We start from the raw sequence: 27455 nt of genomic DNA, 5'->3' as shown, positions 1-27455 counted from the left end.
GTTTCTGCTGCACAGCAAAGTGAGTCAGCTATATGAATACACATATCCCCTCCCTGCTGAGCCTCTCTCCTACTGCCCCATCCCAAGCCGCTAGGCTTTTTTTAACCTTTTATTTTGTATTGGGGTATAACCAGTTAACAATGTGTGACAGTTTCAGGTGAACAGCGAAGGGACTCAGGGACCCAGTCCTACATAGACATGTATTCATTCTCCCCCAAACCAGCTCTTGAGGAATCTCTTGGTGTAATGCCATTGGCAAGGCTGGAGTAGGAAAGCCCCCATTACTGAGTAAAACTGAGCACAAAAGGTCTGTAGGGAAGACTGTATGTGCAAAGATGCCTGGTCAGAAAACTCATTATGGGGAAAAAATTGAGAACTGCAGGAATTTAATGTTGTCCCTTCACTTAATTGCCTTGATAAGCATAGGTGCCTTTTGGGTTAGCAACCAAGTGCCCACTCTCCAGCTAAGGCTAACGTGCCAGGTTATCACTGGAGAATGTTTTCCTCCAAGGTGGTCTTTGAGCACAAACCTGCTGGAAGCAAGGCAGTGTTCGAGGGATAAGGGGTGAGAAGGAGCCCTTTCTTGTCTCAAGGACAGTTATCTAGAAGGATATCAGCACAGTGTGTGGGGAGTGACACCCCCCAGCAGGCTGCTTGGGCAGAGGCACAGAGCCCAGTCCAGGAGAGGAGCTGGAGATATACCTGTTGAGTGAATGAGGAAAGAATGGTTTGTTTCTCTCTTTGCTTTTGGCTCTGGGTGTCAGGGAAGGCACCAGGGAGAAGGCGGCACTTGATCTGGGATGGTAGGATTTCAGAGGTGAAACTGGTCTGAAATGAAATGCCACATCTCCATATATATCTCATTAGAAGTAAAAGGAGACATGCAGGGAGCCCTAGATTTGTTTTCCGGTGAGGTGAAAGGGTGAACTTGCTTTAAAAGGTTGGAAACAGCCCTTAAGGTAAAAAAAAAAAAAAAGACTTGAGACTATTCCATTCAGAAGGGCCTGGGAACCAGCATGTCTTGGGAGTCCATCACAAACAGACATTGATCTTAAGCTACCACATTTATTCACCCAAGAGCTCTGAGGTCCTGCCTGGTGGGTGTTACTGCATTCCTTTTGCAAGCAAGCTCAGGGAATCTAAGAGTTGTATTCAAGGTCACACAACCAGTAGGTGGTGGAGCTGTGATTGGCAGCTTGGTCAATGGCTCCAAAGCCCTTGACCTTCCTACTGCATTTCACACCCCTCTGGAAGGGAGATTTTGACAGACATTTTTTGGGCTCCAAAAATCACTGCAGATGGTGACTGCAGCCATGAAATTAAAAAACACTCGCTCCTTGGAAGAAAAGTTATGACCAACCTAGACAGCATATTGAAAAGCAGAGACATGACTTTGCCAACGAAGGTCCGTCTAGTCAAAGCTATGGTTTTTCCAGTAGTCATGTATGGATGTGAGAGATGGACTATAAAGAAAGCTGAGCAGCGAAGAATTGATGCTTTTGAACTGTGGTGTTGGAGAAGACTCTTGAGAGTCCCTTGGACAGCAAGAAGATCCAACCAGTCCATCCTAAAGGAAATCAGTCCTGAATATTCATTGGAAGGACAGATGCTGAAGCTGAAACTCCAAAACTTTGGCCATCTAATACAAAGAACTGACTCATTGGAAAAGACCCTAATGCTGGGAAGGATCGAAGGAAGGAGGAGAAGGGGACGACAGAGGATGAGATGGTTGGATGGCATCACCTACTCAATGGACATGAGTCTGAGTAAACTCTGGGAGTTGGTGATGGACAGGGAGGCCTGGCGTGCTGCAGTCCATGGGGTCACAAAGAGTCGGACTGAAGTGACTGAACTGAACTGGAAGGGAGACAGAAGTAGCCTGGATGAAGATCTTCAGGTGTGAAAAGCACCATCAAACGGCAAGTTTGAAAACTGAGGGAGCGGCTTTAAATAACAGCAAGAGTGCTGTAGGTTAGGTATCAGAAGGGACTTCCTCTTTGTGAAAGCTGGTAGGTGACGAATGGGTTCATAAAAGGTCAACACTGAGGGGCCAGTGAGCCTTCAATTAGGTCAGGTTCCACCCTGGGGAGCTGCAGAAAGCTCACATCTTTTATCAGATCCCCTCTTTTTGTTACTTCTAGATGCCCCCAGGAATGTTGACCAGGTCACAAATCCCTGCGCCCTGCTGTTTCTCCCCTTTAGCTCTGGACTATCGCCAGGGTTTACCTGCTGGTCATCTCTCACCGCCTGATAACCGCCACCCACTTCCCAGGCTCTGGACCCTCCAAAGGCTACTGTGGGGGAGAGTGTGAGGGTCAGGGTTGGTGGCAGCCTGGCTCGTTACTGGCACTGATTTGGGTCTCAGTCACCACATCTGCTAAATAAGAACATACCGTCTCTGTCCTAGGCTTGTTATGCACTTTAATTAACGCTTGCTAAGCATGTAGAACAGTGGTTGGTGGACTATGGCCCGTGGGCTAAATCCAGTCCACCACTTGTTTTGTAAATAAAATTTTCTTGGAACACAGCTACACTCACCATTCACCTGTTTGCATATTCTCCATGGATGCTTTTTTTTTTTTTTTTAAACAACAGAGTTGTGTAGTAGCAGCAGAGACCATATAGCTCACAAAGCCTAAAATATCTCCTATCTGGCCTTTTGTAGGAAATGTTAGCCCACCTCTGATGCAAAATGATGTCTAGCATGTAGAAAGTACTCATTAAATGGTCACTTAAAAAGAAAAAAACCTCACTAGGCCTTGGGGTTTAACAGAATTTGACTGAGGTCCTGGGGCAACACAAAGAGCCTCAAAGAAAAACCTAAAACAGGTGTGTCTGTCATCGATGCTCCCCGGGGGCAACCACAATCCCTGACCCTGGGATCCCCTACCATGAGTCGTAGGCGCCAGCCCTGCCCTTCTGGCCTGGACTCCTGTGTTTCCTCTTTCCAGAGGCCAGGCCCCAGGATGACTGACAGCAAGAGTGCTTCATTCTGTTTAGAAAAGCCTCCTCTGCATGTGCGATCTGTGTGGTCCACGCAGGGCCATCACAATAGTCCGGGGCTCCCAGCCCCTGCACTGCTGGCACTGGGGGCGGCAGGTTTCTCTGCAGGGGGCTGTCCCTGCACCGTATGGCGTTCAGCAGCATCTCCGGCCTGCCCATGTACCCACTGGATGCCAGCAGCATTTCCCCCTGTGATGACACCAAAAATGTCTCCAGATGTCACCAAACATCCCGAGGGGACAAAATCGCTTCTGCTGAGAACCACTGGCTTAGTCTGTAATAACATCATAGGTGAGCCACCAGACATTCCAGTGCAGGATAGCTAAATCCCTAGGAAAACAGTGTTCTTTGCAAGGGCACAGACCTGTTAAAGACGCATCCAATTTATATCACTGGATGGCTAGACAGAAGGCTTAGCATTTTGGCCTGAAGCACCAGCAATGGGACTATTACAGCTGGGGCTGCGCTTTCACAGCAACACTGGCCTGAAGCCTGGGTTCCTAAGAGGGGGGCTTGGCCAAACACCCTGTCCCATAACACAGGGAGGGTCTCCCCAAAGACAGATTTCTGGTCCCTCTCCCAGATCATAGAAAATGCTTATTAACTCCCTGCTGGATTTTTCAGCTTCATCCATTTTACATCTGCTCCTCCAAGTAATAAGAAACTGCCAGAGGCTGTAAAATAACAGGCTCTTCACTGATTCACTTATTCTTTTACTGATCCTTAATGATTCCCTTTGTGGGCTGGTCAGTGGGGATCAGAGACAAGCAGGACACAGCCATGCCTTACATGCACTGAGAGTTGGTAAACAGGTCACAACAGCGGAGCAGGTTAAGTCCTATGATAGTGTGCACTGGCCCTGGGGACACAAAGGTGGAGCAGAATTCCTGTAGGTGGTGATGTGGCTGTCAGGCTCGCCTGAGGAGCTGATTCTTGAAAGACAAAGGCATGAGCAGGACAAGGAGCACGCCTGCGAGTTTACACACATGCGATGAGGATGGCATTCCACTGCAAGCAACAGAGCTCCCAAACCAGACAAGAGTGTGGGGTGCGGTCAGAGACACGGGGTGGCAGCGTGCTGGAGTGGTGGTGTGGGGAGAATATTCCCCCTGAGGGCAGAGACTCTGACACCTTTTGTTCCAGACTATCTTTTCAAAGATGTTTATATAGGAAATCATCCTGTAAGTTCAAGACAGTCTCCTCCCAGGGAAGAAAGCAGATTGGTTTGCTCCCCAGGAAAATATTGTCTCTTTCGGAGGCGAATGTTGAGCAGGCTTGCTAACTGCCTCTAAATACAGGGGTTTCTTAAGCTGGGAGGGACACTCATCATCCTGAGCAGGTTGCAAGCGCAAGTGTCACAAGGCCCTCATTACATCACCCTGTGGATCTGAGCTTAGGAAACAGGTGCAAATGTCACTCTGCCTTGTGAGTATTAAACTGTGCTTCGACTCAGGAGTCTCTGTCTTCACCAGCATCTGTGAGACTGGCAGGCTAACTTTTTAGTCTGGGTGAAGTCTTAGAACCCCACCCCCACTTTTTTGACACATGGCAATGTGGGAGAAGCAAAGGCTGCAGTGGTGGGGTGGAGAGCACCAGGGGATTTGGGGCTGCAGTCCAGACCTTGGGATTAAGCCTGAAGGCAAAGACATGTCTGGATCTGGATCTAGCTTGGGGAGTGGAGGGCTGGAGAAACAAGGCCAGTGAGGCCTATAGATATTGAGCTATGTGTCTGAATAGGATATCCAGTGGGGGCAGATGAAGGCCAAGTTTAAAAGAAACTCAATACGGGGCCTTGACAGCATTTTTTCCAAATTGGGAATCAATTGGGATAATCCATTGCATTTATTTGCGGTCTCTTTAGAACTTTCATGCCCTTGACATTTCTGAAGCATATAGACCAGATATCATGTAGAATGTCCTTCCATTTGGGTTTGTCTGAAGGTTTCTTATAAGATTCAGGTTGTCCATTTTGGCACAAAGAGTACAGAAGTGATGTGCTTGGTGTGTGTGTATATAATACACATATATAATATACATATATATGCCCACACACATACTTATGTATACATATATAGACAATGGAATATTAGCCATAAAAAGAATGAAATAAAGTCATTTGCAGCAACATGAATGGACCTAGAGATTATCATACTAAGTCAGAGAAAGACAAACATCATACGATATCACTTATATACGTACATGGAATCTAAAAAGATGATGCAAATGAACTTACAAAACAGAAATAGACTCAGAGACATAGAAAACAAACCTATGGTTACCAAAGAGGAAAAGGGGAAGGTATAAATTAGAGGAGTTTGGGATTAACACATACATACTGCTGCTCCTGCTGCTAAATCGTGTCAGTTGTGTCCAACTCTGTGCGACCCCATAGATGGCAGCCCACCAATAGATGGCAGCCCACCAGGCTCCTCTGTCCCTGGGATTCCCCAGGCAAGAACACGGGAGTGGGTTGCCATTTCCTTCTCCAGTGCATGAAAGTGAAAAGTGGAAGTGAAGTCGCTCAGTCGTGTCCGACTCTTCGCGACTCCACGCACTACCAGGATTTCCCAGACAAGAGTAGTGGAGTGGGTTGCCATTGCCTTCTCCAGATACACACTACTATATATAAAATAATAAGGACCTACTATATAGCACGGAGAACTCTATTCAATATCTTATAATAACCTATGAGGGAAAAGAATCTGAGAAAGAATAATGTATGTATGTGTGTGTGTATATATATATATATATATATATCTGAATCACTTTGCTGTGCACCTGAATCTAACACAACATTGTAAATCAACTATATTTCAATTTTTAAAAAAGTTTAAAAATAAAGACAAAATATTGTCCTAAAAAGAAAAGACTGCTAAGAGAGGAAATCTGTCACCTCCCTGTGCCTGCAAATGGGGGCCAGAGGAAGGAGACTGTGACTCCTGGCTTTTGGTGGGCGGGTGGCAATATTAGCTGAAATAGAGAACCTCGAAGGAGGTGGAGGGGGTTTGGGGGCAAGGAAGGCGAGAGAGGGAAAGATGGCAGGTTTGGTTATTTCTCAAATTGTTTGCCTGTCTGCCTCCCCTTCCAGGCAAGTCTGATTTCAGGAGGCCATGGAACATCTTAAGGAGGTGTCCCTTAAGGCTCTAGAGCTCAGGAGGAAACCCCGACAGGGCAAAGGTTGTGCTGAAGCCCTGGGAGGCGTCAGGATTACTCCAGGGGAGTGTCAATGAGAGAGAAAGAGCCAAGGACAAAAGCCATGGGACAGCTGCCTTGAAGGGCAGGTGGCTACTGAGAGCTGCAAAGGGGCAGGAGGAATGGGAAGACAGCTCAAACAGTATCCCCCAAACCCAGAGAGGAGAGGTTCAGAAGTGAGCGGGATCACCAGGGCCAAGGGCTACAAAAAAAATGAGGGCTGAAGAGTCTACTTGAATCCAGTGGGAGGTGGAAGTCAGAGTCCTGGGGCCGTGAGAGCTCAGTGGGGAGTGGAGGTGCAGAATTGAGCGGTGTAGACAATTCTAATATGATGCTTGGCTGCAAAGAGGCGGTGAGGGGGACTTCCCTGATGGACCAGTGGCTAAGACTCTGTGCTCCCAATGCAGGGGGCCTGGGTTCAATCCCTGGTCAGGGAACCAGATCCCACATACTGCAACTAAAAATGCCACATGCTACCAGGAAGATCAAAGATCCTGAGCGCTGCAACTGACACCCGGTGCAGCCAAATAAATAAACAAACATAAAAAAAAGGAGGTGGGAGGGGCACTTCCAGGTGGCTCAGTGGTAGAGAATCCAGCTGCCAATGCAGGGGACGTGTGTTCAATCCCTAATCCAGGAAGATGCTACAAAGCAACTAAGCCATGCACTGCTACTGAAACCCACAGGCCTAGAGCCTGGGCTCCACAAGAAAACCTACTGCAGTGAGAAGGCACACACTGCAACTAGAGAGTGGCCCCCGCTCACCACAACTAGAGAAAAGCCCAAGGCTAGAGAAATGGCCGTGCGCAGCAACAAAGACCCAGTGCAGCTGTAAATAAATGAGAGACGCAGCGGAGAGGCCAGAGCAGGAGGAAAGGGGAGGTCCTCGTCCAGTAAACAGATACCAGAAGCCCACAACTAATAGCTTGTTCAGGGCCGCCTTCAATAGATATCCAGGGTGGCCCCTGACCCGCTGTCTGACCACCAATCCAGTCTTGGCTCCTCACCCACAGCCTCACACTTTTAACAAAGGTTAAAAGTGATGGGATGGGGAGAGGGAGGGAGAGGAGAGCAGTTTTTTGGCAGCCAGAAGTACCTGCGACATTTTCCACCGTCTCTGCCAGGGAAGGAGCCTGTCATTAAGGCAGCCCCAGCTCACATGATTTGTTCTCCCATCAGCTTCCTTTTGGTGTCAGGGAACACTGCTTCATCACCTTGTATAGAACACACCTTTATTATCATGAATGTTCAAACTGTTCCCTCTTCATTTAGAAGCTAGTTAAAAGTAACAGCCTCCCTGGTCCCCAGACCCTTGCTTCCAGGATACCAGGCTGCAATACACCCACCTTTGCTTCATGCAGGCTCTGTTCACAGTTTATGTTCTAAAACCCATACAGGAGAAACACTAATGCTTTATTTCAGTCAAGGATTATTTTATAGTAGACAAGAGCAAGTTGAACCAGAGTCAGATATTTAAACTACAGTGAAGAGCAGCACTATGAAAGGAGAAACAAGCTTGATTTATTCGTACAATGGGATATTCTTCAGCCATAAAAAGGAATGAAGTACATTATCAATGAACCTTGAAAACATTATAGGATGTGGAAGAAGCCAGACAATGGAAGAGGCAAATCCAGAGACAGAAAGTAGATTAGTTGTTGCCCAGGGCTGGGGGCGGGGGAGGGGCGGACGAGAAATGACTGCTTAGAGAATACGGGGTTTCCTTCGGGGTGATTAAAATGTCCTGGGACCGAACAGTAGTAACGGCTGTGCAACACTGTGAATATACTACATGTCATTCACGTTAAATATACGTTACAAGTGCGAGTGCCTGCGTGCTCACTCGTGTCCAACTCTTTTGGACCCCGTGGACTGTAGCCCGCCAGGCTCCTCTGTCCATGGAGTTTTTCCAGGCAGGAATACTAGGGTGTGTTGCCATTTCCTACTCTAGGGGATCTTCCCAACACAGGGATTGAACCCGCGTTTCTTGGGTCTCCTGCATTGGCAGGCAAGTTCTTTACCACTAGCGCCACCTGGGAAGCCTGGCTATGTTATATACATTTTACCACAATACAAAATTAATTAAAAAAAAAAATCTTACCTTGACACTGGAGAATAAAAAGCTCTGGCTCCAACCCCAACACCATCGAAGTAGTGAGGGCTTTCCACTGGCGCTTGTTAACTTTGGCTGGACAGCTGAGCAGAATCACCTGAGAAGCTTTTTAAAGCCTCCTGTACCTAGACTCCACTCAAGACCAATTAAACCAGGTCTTGGAGGCTGGGGCTGGGAGTAAACTGAGAAGGTCTTGGAGATTCCAGTGCACAGTTAGAGTTCAGAAATACTGAGTTAGACTAGACCAGTGCTTCTCAAAGTGTGGTCCCCAGACCAGCAGCATCAGCATCATCTGGGAAACGGTTAGAAATACAAATCTGGGGACTGCACCCCAAACCTTCTGAATCAGAAACTATGAGAGTGTTTTAGCCATCTGTGTCTTAGCATGAAATCTGTATTTTAACAAAACCCTCCAGGGGAGTCTGATACACACCAACATCTGACACCAACTCTTCTGCATCTAGATCAAGTAAGATAAAGAGTTTTCCTCCACCACTGACTGTTTACTGAGCATCTATCATAAGCTTGCTTTGTGACAGATGCTTTGGAAGTATAGAAACCTAGCTCAGCTCTCCTCAAACATCTAGCCCATCTAGTGAGTTAGATTCTTGGGAAAGAAGTTGTACATTAAAACAAGACGAGCCTTTTTATGATTGAACAGGATTCCATTGTATGTATATACCACATTTTATTTACCCCTTCATTTTTTGATGGGCACTTGGGTTATTTCCACCTTTTGGCTATTACAAATAATTCTGCTATGAACATTAGTGTATAAGTATCTGTTTGAGTTCCTGCTTTCAATTCCTTTTATTACATACTTTGGCTTCCTAAGTGGCTCAACGGTAAAGAATCCACTTGCAATGCAGGAGACAGGGGTTCGATCCCTGGGTTGGGAAGATCCCCTGGAGAAGGAAATAGCAGTCCACTCCAGTATTGCTTATAAAATTCTATGGACAGAGGAGCCTGGCAGGCTACCGTCCATGGAGTCGCAAATGAGTTGGACATAACTTAGTGACTAAACAGAATTGCTAGGTATTATAATAATTGTGTTTAACTTTTTAAGGAATCACCAAACTATTTTCCACAGCCATGTACCACCAGGAAAATACATTTGGGATGATGGAAAAAGTTCTGGAAAGGGCTAGTGATGATGACTTCACAAAAGTGTAAATGTAATTGATACCACTGGATTCACTTTAAAATGGTTAAAAATGGTAAATTTTATGTATATTTTACCACACACACACATGCAAGATTAAAGACATGAAATGAGCCATGAAAACAAATTTAGAAAAGGAAGTTATGTTCCTAATGGCTCAACACTGAATAAAAATGACTTTAAACACCATAATTATGTTTCTATAATGACACATATAACAATGCATTAAAAAGATGGTGTGTGCAGTTCTTACTAGTCAGAGATGTTCCCTGCTTGAGCATGGAGAAATAATGTTTTTAATATACTTTTTTAGGAGGGTAGGGCAGGATGTCTGGCTCTACTGGGGACTTAGCACATTTACAGTCACCAAAATTCCTTTGTGAACCAGTCAAAGAAAATCAAAGAGAATAACAAGTACTGAGCATGGAGAGGTGATGGGCCTGGCTAGGTTTCCCTGCTGGGGTTAAGCTGTTACCACCTCAGCAACTTGGCTAACTTCTTAGCGGTTTTTATTCAAGAACCACTTTGATGTGTGGGCTCAGAGGGAAGAGTCAGGGATATAGGAATGAATGGGATGAGCTGAGAACCCAGCACGGTGGTTCCCAACTGTCAGTGAGAACCAGAATCACCCACTGGGCTCATTCAGTGATAGATGCTGGGCGCCACCCCCAGAGTGTCTGGGTCAGAGCGTCTGGGGTGGGGCCCAAGGTTTCTAACAGATTCCTAGGTGATGATGGTGGTGATGCTTGTCCAGGGACTGTACTTTGAGAACCACTGGTCTACTGGGGTTGGTAAGAGTAGGTGCCTCTAGGAAAGATAAATGTGAAGGCTCCATGGGAGCACAGGACAGGGAGACACTTGGTCCTGCCTTTGGGGAGTGAGAGGGGCAGGGAGAGGGTGTTTCAGGGAGACGAGATGCAGCTGGGTGTGTCTCAGCATTGCTGCAATAAAGAGAGGGTGGAGAGCAGGTTCAGAGGAGTCTCGACAAGTGGGCAGAGCTTCACCATATTGAACACTCTCCAAGGCAACAGAACCTAAAAGGGTGCCGGAGACAGGAGCAAAAGCAAGTAGCTGGCACCATCTATCTTTGACAGCTAGGAAACCCCACCCTCCTCCCTATAAAAGCCTTCCCTCCAGACAGAACCTGACAAATGCCTGGAAGCCAAAGGGTAAATGACTGCAAAGTCTCCTCCTAGCTATACCCGTACCTCCCCTCTTCCCTAGCAATACTGGGAAGGGATTACTGGAGAGGTAGGGGCCCTCTAAATATGGCAAGCTGTGGGGGAAGGACTTCCCCGGGGCTAGCAGAGAGCTGAGTTGATGGCCCTAGTCTTGCAGCTCATCTTTGTTCACCCTCCAGCCTGCACTACTGGCCCCACTGCCACGGCTAAACCAGAAAGGCTGCCAAAGAGTGGCTTGGGAGGACTTTACCCCGTCCCAGTCCCTTCCCTCTCAAAGTGACCCCCCCCCCCAAAATTGAAATAATAAAAGGAAAAGTTTGATATAAAGTATGGATTAGAGCACCCTTAGAAAACTTTATTTCTATTGAAATAAGAATAATCTTTCTTATTGATTTACAATAAAAACCAAGGAAGCAGAATGGGCCTGCTATGGCTGTCCAGCTTTAAGCTTTGTAAATAATAAGTAATCCTGATCCTCCAGCCCTTGCTCTGCCCTTGCTCTGCTTCACTTCTAACATTAACAAAGAAAAAGCTTCAACCAGTTTGGCTCCTTGACCTCTGTTTATAATAAAATCATAAGACATCACCAGTTAATCATTAACCCAGCCCTCTAGTAGCCTTCTTTCCTTTGGGGCAGGATATAGGGCTTTATGGCCATACCTCTCCACTTGACTGGCAGGAAAACAGAGAGAGTGAGCACAGTGTGGCTTTCTGTTCAGCAGGGATAAGAATCCAGCCAGGGAAGATACTGTGGGAACCCCATACTACTGAACAGTTCAGCTCCCTGGACTTTTATGAGAAACCATGTATCTTTTAATCAACTCCAGAAGTGAACTGCAGGAGCTATAAAATATATATTGAACACATTTTTAGGATTTCCCTGATGGTCCAGTGGTTAAGAATCTACCTGTCAATGCAGGGGACATGGGTTTGATCCCTTGTCCAGGAAGATCCCACATGCCTTGGAGCAACTAAGTCCGTGTGCCACAGCTACTGAAGCCTGTGCCCCAGAGCCTGTGCTTCACAACGAGGGAAGGCACTGCAGTGAGAAGCCTGAGCACCCTAACTAGACAGTAGTCCCTGCTCGCTGCAACTAGAGAAAGTCTGCACAGCAACAAAGACCCAATGCAGCCAAAAATAAATAATAAAAAATAAAATTTTTTTAATGTGACTTCTACCTCCTAACAACATCCTGAGAATGTGTAGTATTTTTGAAAATACTTATTTATTTATTTGCACCAGGTCTTTACTTGCAGCATGCACACTCTTTAGTTGTGGCACGTGGGGTCTAGTTCCCTGACCAGGGATCGAACCTGGGTCCCCTGCACTGGAAGCATGGAGTCTTAGCCACTGGACCACCAGGGAAGTCCCAAAATGTGTGACATTAGATGGGTTTAGAGAGGATACAGACGCTGCCTTCTCTTCTGAATGGGGTCCTGTGGCTTAGCTGTGTTCTCTGTGGCTCTAGCCACAGGACCACAGAGGATGGGTGACCCCTGGAGAAAGGTGGGTCCCATCTCCCTGAAAGGAGTGTACCTGAGCAGGTGCCGAATGACACCCACTCAGCCCACAGCCTAGCCAACACCCAGCCTAGCCAAGAGGAAGCCAGATGAACCCTAGGTTCTTTCTGAGTCTTTATATCACATACACAAAAAATATACAAGCTCTCTGCTGCAGCAGGGCCTCTGAATGCTCTGTGCCTGCCCTCCGGAATGCCATTCCCCAGGTCACACTCACTGTGGATTCAGTCCCATCCTTTAAGTCTCAGCTTTAATGGCACCTCTTCTGTACCACTTGGTCCACCGTAGTCCCTCCATTTTTCTCTATCAGCCCTTGCTTATTTCCTTCATAGCATTGATTGCAGACTGGAATTATTTTACTCATGTACATTGGTTTGCTTATTTGTAATTTACTATCAGTCTTTTCTTCTTTCTTTAACATTTATTTATTTTTGGTTGGGTTGGGTCTCGGTTGTGGCTCACGGTCTCCAGAGCATGGGCTCAGTAGCTGAGGCGCATGGGCATGGTTGCTGAATGGCATATGTGATATTGGTTGTCCGACCAGGGATTGAACCTACACCCCCTGTATCGGAAGGCAGATTCGTAACCACTGGACCACCAGCAAAGTCCCTGTTATGTAAGTTCCTTGAGGACAGAGATCAGATCTGCCGTGTTCTCCATTGTATCTTCCATACTAAATACAATGCCTGGCCCACAGTAGGAATGTTTGTTGAAGAAATGAATGAATTAACTTCAAAATTAAATAGCACTCCAAGGAGGGTATTTAGTGATTTTCTCCTTTATTCGACTTTGGAATACTCATTCTTAAACTGAAAGTATCTATTTAGTTAAGTGTGCATTCAAATTTGATACACAATCTATGACCATTTTCAATAAATATACACGCCCAGACTAGGGGTATTTTTACCAGTCAGATCTTAAAAAACAAACCTTGTGGGCTGATCAAAAGCTTTTATTGTACTAAAATTTTGACTGTTCGTTTAAAAAACAAAAAAGGTGTGTCAACATCTAGAATGTGTAAGGCCTTGTCACTATTGTGTGTCAACATCTAGAATGTGTAAGGCCTTGTCACTATTGTTTAATCTGTGGGGGCAAGTTTTGATCTGGCTGTGTTTTGGTAGTCAGTCCAAAGAAACAGGCCCCGGAGACAGTGGTCAGGACCAGCTGCCCAGGCGTTCACACAGACACTGAAGGGTCTATCCCAAGGGTGTGGCTACCACCACACCCTTGTTACCATACCAATGTCAGGGGCATCAGGTAGGTCTGAGGGACATATTTAGAAAGGCCCCAAAGGACAAATATCAAAATAAAATAATAGTGAATGCATTTTATTTTTGGTCCAGACTTGTCAGATATAGTCCAAATTACAGGCAATATTTATCTTCATTAAAATTTCTGTTATTCTTAAGCACATAGGATGCAGTCAGTGAGAAAGAATAATCAGTAAGAAACAGCAATCAAACTGTACCAGTAATTACATGGTTCTGGTCTCCTACAGAACGATATGTGCTTTTTTTATTATAATATACGCTGTCACATATGTAGTATATTTAGTAAATGTAGAAATTACTCAGCCCCATTAAGTGTTTTACTTACCCCTATACCATGTCTGCAAACATTATAAAACACTAAAATTATCCTTCATTTACTTGTGTAGATTGTTATTTGCCCAAGGCAGTAGTGAGTCTGTATGTACATAAGTATGAACAAATACACCCATGTTGGAGAGAAATAAGAGGAGGACCTGTAGATAAAAAGAAACCTATGGGACATATTAACCAGTCATGATACACAGACCTTATTTGGACTGTGATTCAAACAAACTCTTTCATAAATACATATGACTTTAGCACATTCAATATCTAATAACAACCTATCATGGAAAATAATCTGAAAAAGAATATATGTATACATATTCTTATATAAATATATATATAACTGAATCACTTTGCTGTACACCTGAAGCACTGTATATCAACTATACTTAAAAATAGGAAAGAAAATTATGAGACAACTGGGGCAACCGAACATGCACTGGGTATTTGATGACATTAAGAAATCACTGTTAACAGTTTTTAGATGAGAAGATGATATGAGGTTATTTTTAGAGAGTTCTTACCTTTAGTTGTATATAAGCATCCACAGATTTTCTTCAAAGTAATCCGGTCAAGGGAAATGGATGGGGTCGGGGGTATGGGTAACACTTAATCTGTCACGAACAGATGGGCACATGGGGCCATTCTACTGTGCTCTTTACTCTTGTACCTGCTTTAAAATGTTGTTTAAATTTTAAAATGTTGTTTAAATTTTAAAAAAACCACACTGACTCTTTTAGGTTCATGGATGTACTTGGGCTGCGAGCATCTCAGAGTGTGAGACTCTGAGACTGCCTGTCATCCCACAGTCAGTCTTCTCCCTGATCACCTCTGCAGACCTGTGAGTTCTAGGATTTCTGGCTCTGTCTGTCCATCTATGGGCTTCCTTTCCAGGAAGGCTTCAGTGTACTGGTCTGATCTATTCAGCAAACACTTACTGCATGCCTCCTTCAGCCCAGAGGTAATTTCTACCTCTGCCTCCAGGCCCTCCCCTCCCTTGCTCTCTTTTCAGGCCCACACTCCATGACTTTCTTCTGGAACCATCCTTCCTCATCTGCTTCCTTTTCCTTCTGCTTGGAAGTGTGCTGAAGTCTCTCCATTAAAAAAACAAAAATGCTTCTTGTCAACCTCATCTTCCTATAACCACATATACACATGCCCTTCTCCTATCCCTTTATGGCTAGATTTCTGAAATGAGCTTAAGAACTATTCATTAAGTGTCTAGTAAATGCCACTGTGTGCTCAGACACAGGGGAGGGATGTGACATTGGCTTCTAGGCTTTCAAAGGTCTTTGGAACTTGAAGGCAGGATTCTAGTCTGGAACAGGTTTATAACAGTCACAGGGGAGATGGTTAGAAGACAATTCAAGAAAGTGCTGGAGTAGCTTGTCCAGGACTTGAGCTTGTTTTTGAAGATGGACAAGATTTGCAAAGGTGGAGAGAAAGGAGGTATTTTAAGAAGATTTTTAGCATAAGAACATTTGTGAAGGTTGTTTTGAGGATGGGGCAGCTGGCCTGACTACGGCAGTCGACCTTGGGAAGGTATGAGGGCTTTTGAAGGCCTTGACAGGGTCTTCCCTGGTGGTCCAATGGTTAAGGTTTTGCCTTCTAATGCAGGGGATGTGGATTCAATCCCTGGTCCTAGAACTAAGATCCCACATGCCCTGTGGCACAGTCAAAAAAAAGAAAAAGAAAAAAATTAATGAAGGCCTTGACAGGCTAAAAGTGTGAAAGACAGCTACGGTTCTCCTTTGTTTTTGGGGGGGACAGGAGCAAGGCAGGGCATGCTGTGGAGAAACGGAGTGGATGGATGGGGTCAGGGCTACACCTGGTTAAACCCAGTTGCAACAAGAAAGGAGCCTGGCAGCCAACAGGAAAGGCTGGGGCGGGGACCCTGCAGGGATCCTTTGCAGTGTGGTATGTTGAGGGAGAGGGCCTAACCTGGGATGGTAGGTGTGGTGGTGGTGATGGAAACTTGCGACTCCATGACCCACCCCCTGAGGGCAAAGGATGGACCAGACTGGCCTGGCTCTGAGATTTTGAGCATTTGAGCTTTGGAAGAGTGGGGTCATTTGTCCTCTGACAAGGCTTAGCATCATCAAATTGAGATCTACGCCGTAACACGTCAACCAACTGTACTCTCTGGATGTTATCTGAATCCTGAATTTTACAAACAACCGTTAAAAAAATATGAAAGCAACAAGGTCCTGCTGCATAGCACAGGGAACAAGGGATAAACCATCATGGAAAAGAATATAAAAAATAATGGGTATATGTATAATGAATCACTTTGCTGTTAACACAACCGTGTAAATCAACTACACTTTCATAGAAGAAAATTTTTTAAAGATAGGAGAAGAGGAATGAGGAGTTTTAATTACAGTTATTAAAAATAAAGATCATCTACTTCAAATAAAAGGATACAAGATCCTTGGAAATTTTCAAAATTCTGACTGGTTTTAGTAAGATTCAGTTCAGTTCAGTTCAGTCGCTCAGTCGTGTCCGACTCTTTGCGACCCAAGGAACGGTTAACTTTTTGAGTGTGGGAAGGGTATTATGCTTTTGTTCTAAGAGCCCTTGTATTTTAAAGACATACTGAAATGTGCACAGATGAAGTATATTCAGGTTTGTTTCAAAAATCATCCAGGGCTGGGGAGCGTGGGCACAGTAGAGATGGAGGCAGACTGGCTAAGGATTGCTAGCTGTTAAAGCCAGGGGATGTAGGGCTCACCTTGCTTCTCTCTCTACAGTTCCACGCATTTGGTGTTTTCCCTGAAACCATCCTGGTCCTTGGGGGTAACGCACGTCTTTACTCTGGGCCTCGATAACACCTTGCTGGGAAGCATGAGAGGCGCTTTGAGCTGTGCCACGTTAATCTCCTGTTACAATTCAAAACAGAAATTTGGCCCGCTTCTGTTTTGCCTCAAACAGAAAAATTCATGAACTGGAAAGAAATAATGCCTTGATTTTAGTTGGGAAAACAAACAGGGAGATCCGTATGATCTCCTTTTTATCATGATCTTGGGAGGAATCTAATCCATGCAAGAGGGAAAGTCACAACTCAAGAGAAAAGTCGCATTTTGACGGTAGCTGGAAATGCTTCTTTTGGAAGTCAGTCCTGGGGGAGGTTTTCTGGTAGCACAGCCATTGGCAGGAGTGTGACAGCTGAGAACAAGCTGAACGATGACGCCAGGGCTGTCGCTGCCGACGAAAAGGCTGAAAGATGACGCCAGGGCTGTCGCTGCCGACGAAAGGGCAGTGTTAGAGCAACAAGTCTCACGTTGCCCACACAGCAGCTGGGGGCAGAAAGGAGCCGTTGCCGACATGCCTGACACTGGGTGCCTTGGTGCCCCCCCCACCCTGGCACCTCTGTTACCTAGAAGCCAAAGAGGTGGGAGGCTGCTCTGACAATGTCCCTAGCCGTGTAAGAAGGGGACAGAGCCATCACATGCTGGAAGAGGGTCCTATGAACTCCAATAAAATCCCACACTTGGCAGATCACCTCCCAAGCCAGGGGCCAGCAATAGCATTTATTTTTCAGTGAGTGGCTCCACACAGAGCCAAACCTCATGCCAGGTACACGAGAAAGCTAGGAGCATAAATTCTGAACCTGAGCAAGTGACATCATTTTTCGTTTCTTTTTTGATAGGAAAAAAAAAAATTATGTGGGGGAATAGAGAAGCTAGGGGGATTAATATAGGCACTTACTTCCCTGAGAGGAACAAGCACAAAATTAGCAGGAGAATCCAGCTCAGTAAACATGTGAGGGCCTGCTTTGTGCCAGGCACTGCGGCCAAGGTAGGGATGAATGAGACACGGTCCTTGCCTTCAAGGAGATTACGGGAGGGGGAGGAAACGGGCCTGGACAAAATCTTCCAGATAAACCCTGAAACAGAAGTTCACAGAAGTTCTGTGATCCAGGCAAGGTAACTCTGTTACTAAGCCAAAGTCTGACTTTGGGCAAATCACTTAATCTCAATTTTTCATCTACAAAACGGGGCAGTTCTTGCCTTGTGGACCCCACAGAGTTGTAAAGGCGTAAGGACCAAAACTACTAATATCATCATCACTATCACCATCAACCTTAATGAGGAGAAGAAGAAAAGGCTTTCTAGACTCTGCTGCCCTAAGGACCTGTGATGGGCACTCAGGATGAGCGACCCCCACCCCATGGCTGGCAGCTGAGACCAGCAGCACTGGACCAGCCTGGGGAACGGCAGTGCCCTGTGCCCTCATTTCCACAGCTGGCTCCTACTAGGCACCCCGTCACATTCCCAGGAGCTGCCTTGGCGTGAGCAGCTCTTTCCAACCCGTTCCAACTGGCCTGATACAGAGGTGAAGGTGCTTAGCCCCAGTAATCTTAGTAAATCTCAGAGCTTGGGAGCCAGAAGGGATCTTCCAGAACATAGTGTCCACCCCTCCCATTAGTACAAAGGGCGAAGGAGAGTCAGGCAGGGAATGTGACCTGTTTGGGATCACTCATGGAGGGGCGGCGGTTGGGGGGCGAGTTGGGGGAGCAGCTGGATCTGGTTCTTTGGACTCTCCGGGTCCAATACAGTTGCTTCTCTTTCCTAGGAATTTCTCTTTCTCAACCATGAACTCTGTTGCTTTTTTTTTTTTTTTTAATATTTATTCCTTTGGCTGTGCTGGGTCTTAGTTGTGACATGTGGGATCCAATTCGCTGACCAAGGATCGAACCCGGGCCCCCTGCATTGGGAGGGCAGAGTCTTAACCACTGGACCACGAGGGACCAACCGGGGAAGTCTCTCCGTTTCCTTTTCTATCCTTAGTCTTTTCTGCTCCCAAACACCTAACTTAGCCAACTTCCAAGGAAAATTACTTAGGACAAAAGAAAAATTCCTCCTGGTGATGTTTCCTGAGCTCTCTGTTCCCTGGGGCTCTCATTCTTCGGGGATTATGATTCCTCAGTGCCTGTCACGGACGTGCCCCCGGTCATGATGTGGGTTCACAGACATGAAATGGGAGGACCTGGGCCTCTTCCAGGAAGCCTTCAGGTGAACCCCGGCTCTGGGAAAAGACAGTTCTTCTTATTCAGTTCCCTTTAGCTATGGGATGCACAGTTTTGCCACATCTTCACTTCCTGAGTTTCTTCCCTTCAGGCCTGGCTGGCAGCTTCTGCCACCCTGGCCGCGGGCCCAGATGTGAGCAGAGCAAAGGCTGGCGGCCTCGCTCTGGAAGGCTTGCCACCTGGCAGCTGCACCTCCTCCTGACCCTCAGGGTTTACATGATACCTCTTGACGGCTTCCCCTCTGTTCCCTGTGGTCTCTAAGGAATTTAGTTTTGCCCTCAGCTGAGTAACCGCTCTGCTCCAGTCTGCTCCCTGGAGTGACTGCCTCCAGCCTCCCTCTCCCCTCGTCGCCATCTTGGAGTAGTTTAGTTGCCTTGAGTCCAGGGCTTTGAGGCTGTGGAAATAAAAACAACACAGTCCAGGAGAAACTATGATATGTGAGAGCTGAGAAAACTGGTGTCCAGTGAGAGGCTGAACTAGAGAGTCTGGAATCCCTCCAAGTTCCACCATTTCTGAAATCTCTTCAAGTTCCAACATTTCTGAAAAGGTATACCTGAAGGTTGACAGCCTGAAAAATTAGAGGATTCTCCTGTGTGTGTCTAGACACAGGGCCAACTCCTCATAGCATCTAAAAAAAAATATTTTTTTTCTCTATTTATTTTTTTAGTCTCTATTTCCAGTGCTCTCTCGTGCCTCCTGAAGCTCCAAGTTTCTTCTGGGATAATTTCCCTTAAAGCCTAAAGAGCTTTCATTCACATTTCTTACAGAGTATTTCTGCTGGTCACAAATTCTCTAGTTTTATCTGATAATACTTATTTTCACTGGTTATAGAGTTCTGGGGTTGACAGCTTTCTTTCAACATTCTAAATATTTGTTTGTTCATTTGGCTGCACCTGGTCTTGGTTGTGGAATGCAGGATCTTTATTTGCAGCACTGGGATTCTCAGCTGCAGCATGTAACATTGTTTTATTTGGGGCATGTGGAAGACTCTTAGCTGCAGCATGTGGGATCTAGTACCCTGACCAGGGATTGAACCTGGGGCTCCCGCATTGGAAGTGTGGAGTCTTAGCCACTGGACCACTAGGGAAGTCCCTCATAGCATTTTAAATGAACGTGGGCATCAAGTTTTGCTTCTGACTCTCCCTACTCTCCAGTTAGAGAACAAGGTAGTCAGGGATGAGGATTCTATGAAGCGAGCGCACGCGCACACACACACACACACACACACACACACACACACTCTCTCTCTCTCTCTCTGTCTCAACGACGCTGTGGTCTGTGGAAGAGTGCCCAGAAGAAGTGGTGCTCCTTCCCCCAACTCCATCTCAGTACATCCTTCCTTGTGCTGAAATACTGATGAATGAACTCCAGGTGGCAAACCTTGATTCCCAACTCCTAGAGAGCCCACAGGGCACAATTGTTCCACTCCAACGAGCCATGACCTGCCAGTTATTCGCTTTTCTGGAGAAACCTCAGCTTGAAAATCCATTTAATTACCATGGGAGATAATCTTTTAAACACAGCCTGACATTCTTGAAAGACTTTTCCCTATGGGAGTCAGAAATTTTATCTGCAGTGGGACTGGATTGTTTATTTTCATTTCCAGGGGAAGGACCATTACCTGGTAGTTAGCAAGAAGCCTGAGCCCTGGAGGGTTTATTTGTTAAGTCTGTTCCTCCTCACTGCTAGTTTGTCAATTAGATTGTAATAATTAGCTTGTAATATTGTCATTCTTTTCCCCAGTGTAAACACTGCATTTAGTTCTGTGATTACTTGCTATCTTTCAAGTTTCCCTATCAGGTTGCAGGGTTTTTACTTACTCTAGACCTGGGTATTCAGAGTCAATGTCCTCCAGGGTTTCCTATCAGGAAGATCATAGTCTAGATTACCAGCCTCAAAGACCTACCTGGAGTTGTAGTCAGTTAGACACCAATTTTTCCAACATTTGGGACATTCTAGCAGATTAAATAAATTCTTCCCTGCTAGAAGAGGGGAGGGGATCTGGGCAAGAGGGGTAGAGGAGTAAGGGGTACAAACTATTAGGTATAAGACAAGTTACAAAGATATTGTACAACAAGGGGACTATAGCCTATATTTTATAATAATTTTAAATGGAGTATAGCCTTTAAAAACTGTGATTCACTATATTGTACACCTGTAGCATATAATATTGTACAATAACTATACATCAAACCAGTCGATCCTAAAGGAAATCAACCCTGAATAGTCACTGGAAGGACTGATGCTGAAGCTCCAATATTTTGGCCACCTGAGTTGGCAAAGAGACAACTCAATAGAAAAGACCCTGATTCTGGGAAAGATTGAAGGCAGGAGGAGAAGGGGGTGCCAGAGGATAAGATAGTTGGATGGCATCATCAACTCAGTGGACATGAGTTTTAGCAAACTCTGGGAGACAGTGAAGGACAGGGAAGCTGGGCTACAGTCCACGGGGTCGCAAAGAGTTGGACACGACTGTGACTGAACAATGACAACAACAAGTACATCAATTTTTAAAAGTACCAAAGGGAAGAGAACCAGAGATTTTAAACTGAACTTTAAAAAAAAAAAATAAGAAAAAACTAATTTCCTTTGCTTCTAAAACACACACACACACACACACACACACACACACACACAAATTATTCTCTACTAGAATGCAAGCATGGGTGGCCCCAAGACCCAGAGTAACTCCTACTCATAGTAGGTGTTCAATATACAGATGCTAAACTGCTGAGAGTCATGAGGTCTTCTTGCAGAATGAATGTGCACTGGGTTGAAATATGAACAATGTACAGAATAAAGTGGAGTCCCTGCCATGGGACTGCTCTGGCCCCTCTCTCCCCACATTACTTCAAAAGCAAACCATCTGGAGATGTTTGCATGCCCTGACTCTGTAGGTTGGGGTCCCTGGACCCTGAAGAGCATACCTCTGGGGATAAAGAATAGAAAAGGAATAACTGTACTGCACACAGAATTAGAAGGCGAGGAAAAAGCTCTAGTGGAAAACTGATTAAGTCCCGGGCTTGAACCTCCCCTTCCAGGTCCCGACGGGGAGAAGAGCTGGTCCAAGACGTACCCTTCCTGTGGGGGCCTGCTGCAGTCCCCGATAGACCTGCACGATGACATCCTGCGGTACAACGCTAGCCTCGGGCCCCTGGCCTTCCAAGGCTACAACCAGTCTGCCAGTCCGCAATTTGTCCTCACCAACAATGGCCACTCAGGTGAGCGAGCGACACGGAGACCTGCAGCGGTGGCTGGGCTTCCCCTGGCGCCCTGGCCTCTTGAGTCTGCTGGTGGTGGGGGGGGAGGCGGTTGGGAGGTGTGTTCTGATGAGGCACCCAGGAAGGAGAGCAGAGGGGAGCCCTTGAGGGATCCTTGGGCCACTCTCTGCAGGAGATGCTGCAGGCCCTGGGCTCAGGTGGTTCTGCTGGGAAAATACCTCTTAGAAGCAGCACATCTCTTGGGGTGGGATGGGGAAAGGCTTGAGCCCCTTGACCTATTGATATGGTATCAGAGTGAATTTCTGGGTCCTCATGAATGACTCAAGGGGTCACACAGTTCACTGGGGGGCTCGCCCAGGAGTCAGACCAATCTGAGTTTGCATCCTGGCTTGACTACATATGAGTCACGAGACTATGGATAAGAATTTTAAAATCTTGAGGTTTCATCTGGAAAATGGGCATATTGACAGATACTGTAAAGACTAGAAATTCTGTATGTTAAGATCCAGAATAGAGAGAAGCTTCATAAATAGCAATTGTTGTTGTTGTTGTTGTTATATAATTCTCAGCTTGGCAGATACTTCACTGTAGGTTCCATCTTCATGGCCAAGTGTGTAATACATAGATATATAAACAAATATCCATCTGTTGGCTAAATTAGTTCCTGCCATCATTTCCCAAGGGGAACAAAGAAGGTGCTGCCGCCACTGGAATTGCTTTGTGGAAGGGGGACGTTCTCAGAGAAACAGCCCAGGTTTCTGAGCTGCACCTCTCTGGTCCCCACCTCGCTGCCTCCCCCTGCCCCTGTCTGGGCCCTGGGCAGGTGATGCCAACCTGCTCTCAGGCAGCATCCAGCTGGCCAGGGCTCTGAAGATCGCCCCTCCTCTCCCTGCAGTGAAGGTGAAACTGCCCAAGGACATGCAGGTCTGGGGCCTCGGGGCCCGCTACAATGCCTCGCAGCTGCACCTGCACTGGGGGGACAAGAACGACCCTCATGGCTCTGAGCACACTGTCGGCGGGAAGCACTTTGCCGCTGAGGTGAGTGGGGTGGCGCAACTGGCAGGGGAGTCCTGGCGGTGGGTGGTCTGGCACTCTTCCACTTGGCTGGTGTGTAGACAAGACCAGAGCATGGCGGGTGGGGTGGGGGATGGCCTTCACGCTCTGCACACCCACCCCAGCCCTGCCGACAGCATAGGGAGGCAGAGCCACTCCAGCCACGCTACAGCTCATCCGTGGAGGCCCGCTTCCCTTCCTTTCCTGGACTTGCTGACTTTGCCTCCAAGTCCTTTACTGGGTGATGCTTCTCCAAAGGCAGGGCTCCCACAGTTGCACAGGGGGGACACACGTGCCCCTTTTCTAGACATCACCCTTCTGTGCACACAGATTAAGATCCCACCAGGCGTCTGGCTGACCCATCCCACTGCCGAGTCATACTGGGCTAAATGCTCCCCCAACTTCTCAGCTTTCGTCACACATCATACTGATTACATGGGTCTTTCCTGTTTACATCCCATCTTTCCTTTCCCTGGGCATGGGCTGTGCTTGGAGCTTGGGGACCTGGGTTCAGGGTCACTCTTTTCTACCTAGCCACAAATCAAGGGATGACTGGCATTATAACACACAGGGCATCGTGGCAAGCAGAGACTCACTTAGGATAGCTTGGGATATCACCACAGTGCTGTGCTATGTTGCCTGGAGGTGCTACCCCCAAATATCAAAGAAAACAAGAAGAGGAGTGCGAGCTTTGCTCCTGCACTGCAAGCGTGCAGTGGAGCGTGGGGGTGGGGGGTGGTTGAGTGGCTCCATTTCAGAGCTCAACTGGGATTGCACTTGGGGATGTGGTTCTGAATGTTTACAGGGCAAGAAATACAAGGAGATAAATTCTACTGATCAGCCAATGGAGCCCATGACAAATACTGACACAAGCATTCTCCTCTGTTCTTAAATGCTGAACTGCTTAAGATTTTAGTCTAGTTAGAGTTATAAGAGGTGGAGGGGCTGTAACTCTGGCCTAATAGGATGGCCCTACTGGAGCTGCATGTATTTCAGACCAGATCCCTCTCTGAACCTCCAGGACTTTGTTTCTTTCAGCCTAATTGCAATGAGGAAGCCTCTATTTTCCCAAGGGGAGTAAAGGAGCTAGGGTATAGGGTGAGAGGATTTAGGCATTTAAAAATAGTCACTGTATTTTCTGCTATTAAGCCACATCATGAGACCAAGAGCATGGTGAAGATGGCCCATTAATGTTAATAATACAGAAAAAAAGTCAGTGAAAGTGAAAGTGTTAGTCACTCAGTCGTGTCCCACTCCTCGTGACTCACCAGGCTCCTTCCTCTATCCATGAGATTCTCCAGGCAAGAATATGGAGTGGGTTGCCATTCCCTTCTCTAGGGGATCTTCCTGACCTAGGGATGGAAGCCAGGTCTGCTACATTGCAGGCAGATTCTTTCCCACCCGAGCCACCAGGGAAGGTGACCCTAAAATGGCAGATTCTTTATGGAAGTGAAGTCGCTCAGTCGTGTCCAACTCTTTGCGACCTCGTGGACTGTAGCCCACCAGGCTCCTCCGTCCATGGGATTCTCCAGGCAAGAATACTGGAGTGGGTTACCATTTCCTTCTCCAGGGGATCTTCCCGACCCGGGGACTGAACCCAGGTCTCCTGCATTAGAGGCAGATGCTTCAACCTCTTAGCCACCAGGGAAGGTTCAAAAAAATTCTTTATGGCGGGCCCTTGAAAGTGTAACAGTTTTTCTGGATTGAGTTTATATATGAAGACTCTGGTGGGAACTTCCCTGGTGGTTTAAGAGTCTGAGCTTCCAATGCAGGGGGTGTGGGTTCAATCCCTGGTTGGGGAAATATGATCCCTCATGCTGTGCAGTGTAGCTAAATAAATACATAAAATAAAAGTAACATTAAAAAAGATAAGCCTCTCTCAATCCTCTCCTCGGGGAACGCTTTCTGTTTGTATTAGTCTTTAGCTCCTCTTGATTTCATCTGAACAAGTGAGAAAAGTGCTGAAGAACACAAGCTCAACAGTCAGCAGTAAAAAGAAACAGGGATATGGAACCTTTGGGGTCGTAGCCACATAGAGCTCTGCACCATTTCATAAAGCAGTGCCAGGACAGGATGGTGTGGGGCAGTGCAGAGGCTACATCTTTTGGGGGTAAAGATGAGGAAGCAGGAGCCCATAAGAAATCCTTCATAGGGGACCAATGAAAAGAAGAACTAATGGGATTAATTTTTTCCATTAGAAAAGGCCACTTGAAAAGTGGGGAACATTGAGCTGTATTTATTGAAATATGCTTGAACTCTATTTATAATCACATAAGATGGATCATCGAAAAAGCAAAAGAGTTCCAGAAAAACATCTATTTCTGCTTTATTGACTATGCCAAAGCCTTTGACTGTGTGGGTCACAATAAACTGTGGAAAATTCTGAAAGAGATGGGACTACCAGACCACCTGACCTGCCTCTTGAGAAATCTGTATGCAGGTCAGGAAGCAACAGTCAGAACTGGACATGAACTACACACTGGTTCCAAATAGGAAAAGGAGTACGTCAAGGCTGTATATTGTCACCCTGCTTATTTAACTTATATGCAGAGTACATCCCGAGAAACGCTGGGCTGGAGGAAGCACAAGCTGGAATCAAGATTGCCGGGAGAAATAACAATAACCTCAGATATGCAGATGATATCACACTTACGGCAGAAAGTGAAGAAGAACTAAAGAGCCTCTTGATGAAAGTGAAAGAGGAGAGTGAAAAAGTTGGCTTAAAGCTCAACATTCAGAAAACTAAGATCATGGCATCTGGTCCTATCACTTCATGGGAAATAGATGGGGAAACAGTGGAAACGGTGGCTGACTTTATTTTTCTGGGCTCCAAAATCACTGCAGATGGTGACTGCAGCCATGAAATTAAAAGACACTTGCTCCTTGGAAGGAAAGTTATGACCAACAAAGACAGCATATTAAAAAGCAGAGACATTACTTTGCCAACAAAGGTCCTTCTAGTCAAGGCTGTGATTTTTCCAGTGGTCATGTATGGATGTGAGAGTTGGACTATAAGGAAAGCTGAGCGCTGAAGAATTGATGCTTCTGAATTGTGGTGTTGGAGAAGACTCTTGAGAGTCCCTTGGACTGCAAGGAGATCCAACCAGTTCATTCTGAAGGAGATCAGTGCTAGGTGTTCACTGGAAGGACTGATGTTGAAGCTGAAGCTCCAATACTTTGGCCACTTGATGTGAAGAGCTGACTCACTGGAAAGGACCCTGATGCTGGGAAAGATTGAGGGCAGGAGGAGAAGGGGATGACAGAGGATGAGATGGTTGGATGGCATCATCGACTCGATGGACATGGGTTTGGATGGACTCCGGGAGTTGGTGATGGACAGGGAGGCCTGCTGTGCTGTGGTTCATGGGGTTGCAAAGAGTCAGACATGACTGAGCGACTGAACTGAAGATGGAAAAAGAGATTAATGAAGAAAAGAAAAGAGATAAAATCTCAGTGTGTTATGGTCTCAAGAAGCAAAGAATCAACACAAATACATGAGATCATATATAGAGAGATCATCTACTAACACAGTTTTTTTGAGGATAGGTGATGCCACCTTGAGGATTAAAAATCAGGTTAAACATTGTCAGAGAGACTTCCCTGGCAGTCCAGGGGTTAAGATTTCACTTTCCAATGCTGGAGGTGTTGGTTCCATCCTGGATGGGAAGCTAAAATCCCACATGCCTCATGACCAGAAAACCCGAACATAAAACAACAGAAGCAAAACTGGAACAAATTCAAGACTTAAAAAATGGTCCATATCAAAGAAAAACAAAAACCAAAAAACCTTTTCAGAGCTTGTCATAATAATGTCTTGATGATTCCTAGACAGTTTTTTTTTAACTTTTTAAAGAGCATTTTAGGTTCTAGAGCATTTAGAAAAACGGAGAGAAAGTACAGAGATTTCCCATATACTCTGCCCCCAGCAACATGCATAACCTCCCCCATAATCAGCATCACTCATCACAGTTTACCTAGGTTTTTTAACCCCCAAATTTCTCAAAAACATCTCTTTTCTTCACTTTCATCATGACAAGTAATTTCTACTTTGGAGAAAAAAATGAGTTTAAAGTGGTATTTTGGAGTCTACATTTATGGAATAACATTTCTGTTGCTCGGTCTCTTCAAATACGACTGATAAAACCTTTATAAAAGCCATGCTGTGACTGTCTCCACCTGAGAGGTCAACACATGTCATGCTCTAGCTACAGATGCGATGACCTTACAGTTGGAGGTTTACTGTCTCAGCCTTCAGTTCTAAGTACAGAGTGGCCAGGCTGAGGCCGGGCGAATCACGTGGGACCATTTTGCCCCAGGTTCCAGAAAAAGCAGGAAAAATGACAAGGGAGAAGTTCTCCAAAGTATCCAGGTGTTTTCGCAGCTGGT

The 27455-nt window shown here is 46.1% G+C and overlaps 1 protein-coding gene and 1 non-coding gene across 3 annotated transcripts in view; one reads left to right on the top strand and one right to left on the bottom strand.

The window, feature by feature from the left end:
* Positions 1-27455, top strand: part of CA12 (carbonic anhydrase 12) — a 62439-nt gene that overhangs the window by 20181 nt on the left and 14803 nt on the right. For both annotated transcript variants that reach the window (XM_040226701.1, XM_040226702.1), the window contains exons 3-4: positions 21837-22016; positions 22912-23054. In XM_040226701.1, the coding sequence (XP_040082635.1) occupies positions 21837-22016; positions 22912-23054 (323 nt within the window). The remainder of the gene's footprint in view (positions 1-21836; positions 22017-22911; positions 23055-27455) is intronic.
* Positions 11944-12016, bottom strand: TRNAW-CCA. Its single transcript has one exon. It is a non-coding gene; the product is annotated as a tRNA-Trp (tRNA).

The sequence above is a fragment of the Oryx dammah genome, unplaced genomic scaffold (genome assembly GCF_014754425.2).
Source record: "Oryx dammah isolate SB20612 unplaced genomic scaffold, SCBI_Odam_1.1 HiC_scaffold_26, whole genome shotgun sequence".
In the NCBI taxonomy this organism is placed as follows: domain Eukaryota; kingdom Metazoa; phylum Chordata; class Mammalia; order Artiodactyla; family Bovidae; genus Oryx; species Oryx dammah.
Note: the sequence above shows the minus strand (reverse complement) of the source record. Positions and strands in the feature narration are given on the sequence as shown.